Here is a 3,421-nt window from a genome sequence, read left to right on the forward strand (position 1 = left end):
TATATATCAATTAAAGGATACAGAGGAAAATCAATCTATCCAGAGTAATTTCGAGAAAAACACGTTTTTAAGTTTCAAGACAGATATTTTAGAAAGCTATTGAAAAAATCAGTACAAAATTTAGTTAATTTCGGAACGTAGCTTTTAGTCTTTATTTAGTATTTTATATATTGCATATTGATTCTGATATGATTCTTTCCCACAAGCACATGAACTATGATCGCTTTTTCCTAGTCACGGTACATCTTTCAATGAATTGTAACTATGTTCTAGATCAAAACAGATAAGAATTATAATAATTTTTTGAAAACGCTACAAGATAGTATGATCAGATTAATTTTGACAAAAAGTAGACTTTAATCGTTTTTTCGCCTGTATCCTTCAATTATTAACTTAATAACATTATTATAAGTACTACTATTATTGCGTATGTTAATTCTAATATTATTATTATTTGGGTAGCGTCACTTGCATCTGCACGAAAGTCAGCTGCAGATTCTCATTATGATACGACTGACGAGGAAAAATTTGGACGAGGGCAAAGGACATTAAAGAAGAATTATAATAAACATATTTTACATGAGATAGAGGAAAACGATGATGATGATGATTTAGATGACGAAGGAAATAATAAAGAAAATGACGACAACAGCAATGAAAGAAATAAGAAGTCAAGTAAACACTTGAAACAGAGTAAGTTTTGTATATTTACTTTGAATTTTAAGTGTATTTGTATAATATGCTGAATATTTGAGATGCTTATTTATTCTTTGTAATTTACTTTTTTTACAGGTATTAACCGTCCTACTTCAAATTCTATGCCCACATATGATCCTGAGAAAGCAGAAAACTCACGCCAATCTGTTAATACCTGCACCACAAAAAAACATCTACATTTTTCTACTTCTACTAAAAATTCTGAAACTGAAACTTTAGCATCATGTTCAAGTATGTTTATACTTTACAATTTGGTTTGCATAAATGTATAAAATATATTAAAAAGTGATTATAATCTGCAGATATCAACAAATGTAGCTCTAACGAAATAATAGTTAAGAAAACTGTACAGCCTGATAAATCGTCATCACCTGTTACTCTGGATCTTGATAATATACCTATTTTAGAGATTCCATCAGTACAAGAAGTCTACAACATTCTGGAACAAATAGAAAGTAAGTTATGATAAATTATTATACTTATTTTATATATATTTTATATATGGTTTTTTTAGATATGGATTTTATATGTATTTTATATATGTAGTTTTTATTTTTATAAATCGTATGTCATTTTATATGTTATAAAAATGTATTAAATATTTATCAATGTCAACTATGCATGACGTTTGCATAATCGTACATAAACTTAAAATGCATGTATGTGCTGTATGTTTCTTTTTAATTGCAGAAAACGTAGATAAAATCACACGAGAAAATGTTAAGATCAATTTCGAGCTAACGAGTATATCAAAAAGATTGGGTACATTGGAATCCTGTCGCCATAATAATATAGAACCTGCAGAAAACGATATGGCAATGATAATCTCACTATTGCCAATTAAAACAGTGGAATCCATGAAAGAATTTGATGATTTAATTAAATCAAATGAAGCTGCTGCATCCCAATTTGTAAGTTATCATTTTTCACTTGCAACTATTTCCAAATCTACATAAAGATTTATATTATTGACTATGTTATAGATATTGAAATGAATAAATGGTATCTATTTATTTCATGTTCAAGTAAACAACCGATTCTTATAATATTCCATGGATAATTCAATTCACTGCAAAAAGTTTAATATGCTGATTCTATAAATCAATCTATATTCAGTTTTCTATATAGAATTTTTTTATTCTCGATATAGAATTATTCTTATGTTTACACTTTTTTCAGTCAATTTCACTAGCAACTTTCTTTTTCTGAATTTAGTAAAACTTATATAAATAAATAGCGTATTGTCTTTATTGTATGCCATTTTCATAAACTTATTGTTAATTTCAGAAAAAATTCATTTCTAAAATTGGAGGCAACACTCCACGAATTAATATTCATCGTGCTTTAGAACGAACAATTAGTAATATATGCGCTATAAATTGTTCTTGGAAAGGTGTTCGATCAAATTATAAAATATGTAATTTAACATTTATTAAGATAATACGTGGTAAGTATTTTAAAATGCTATTTAACTGTGTTCTTAAATTTTGTGTTTTCAGATTACAAATGTATATTTTTTTTATTATTAGTTACTGTTAATAATTATTTAAAATTATTTCTCTTTCATAAACACGCACACACATATTAATATTGTTAATTGAATTTTAACTTATTTTGCAGATATCGTATGTTCTATACATTCAGGTTTAACTGAAGCCGAATTTGATGTAACCTCCGCGGAATGGTTCAGGTTTGCCAAGCAACGAGCAGCACGAGAAGAAAAAAAAAGAAATCTATAACATAACATATAGAAATCTATAACTACGACATATAGTGCGTTGATTTACTAATCTTTATGTTACACATTTTTCAAAAGAAAATATTAAGTTATCAGGAGCCTCTCTTTTTTTTTAATCTGATTCGGAGCGAGCTTCTTTACCAGAGTTTAATTTATTAAGTTATCAGGAGCCTCTCTTTTTTTTAATCTGATTCGGAGCGAGCTTCTTTACCAGAGTTTAATTTGAATTATATTCTTATTTTATTAATTTGTTTTTAATTATTGTGTTGCTTTATAAACTTTATGTTTGTGTACTTATATTATGCCGTACAAATAAGATTATTCAAGTCGTAATTTTTGCAATCATAATAATAATATTAGTTGAAAGTTTTATTATTTTCTCTACAACTGAAAACTGTTTTCGAAAAGTTATATTAATTATAATTGACCTATTTATAATAATTGTAATATATAATCTTATCATTTTCGAAGCTCAGAAAGTAATTATGGTAAGATTATATTATAATATATGTATATGTATATGTACACTAGCGGATCCTGATGTCGATAATGGGGCAAAATTATTTGGTATGATATTCTTAGCTTTCATTCTAGAATCAACAACAAAAATGTGGTGATACTTCTAATCCTAGTTTTACTTTATTTTATTTATTTTTTCCTAGATTTTTTAAACAGATTCAGCAAAACGGATTTTTTTATTTAGAAGGGGGTGTTTTAACACCAAAACACTATCCTAAGATCCACCAGTATATATGTATATCACATATGTATGCAGAAGAAAACCGTAGCAACTGAATGTAAACGTAATGCATAATGTCTACATAATTTTTCTGTAAAATTTCTATTTAAAAAACAAATATATATAAGGTATATAAAAAATTTGCATTTTTTTCTCTATATATATGTGTAATTGTAACAATTATATAATTTTATTAATACATTAAAAACATAACTGTAATAAAATTA

At 26.3% G+C, this 3,421-nt stretch overlaps 1 protein-coding gene across 1 annotated transcript; it reads left to right on the top strand.

Moving 5' to 3' along the window:
* Positions 1-395: 395 nt before the first annotated feature.
* On the top strand, positions 396-2,595 carry LOC139816946 (uncharacterized; the record flags this gene model as incomplete). The annotated part of the gene is made up of 4 exons (XM_071784776.1): positions 396-693; positions 1,408-1,628; positions 2,005-2,164; positions 2,338-2,595. Coding segments are annotated over 4 exons (798 nt in total), but the record flags the coding sequence as incomplete, so codon positions are not given.
* Positions 2,596-3,421: the final 826 nt, after the last annotated feature.

Source organism: Temnothorax longispinosus, chromosome 7 (genome assembly GCF_030848805.1).
Source record: "Temnothorax longispinosus isolate EJ_2023e chromosome 7, Tlon_JGU_v1, whole genome shotgun sequence".
Lineage (NCBI taxonomy): Eukaryota > Metazoa > Arthropoda > Insecta > Hymenoptera > Formicidae > Temnothorax > Temnothorax longispinosus.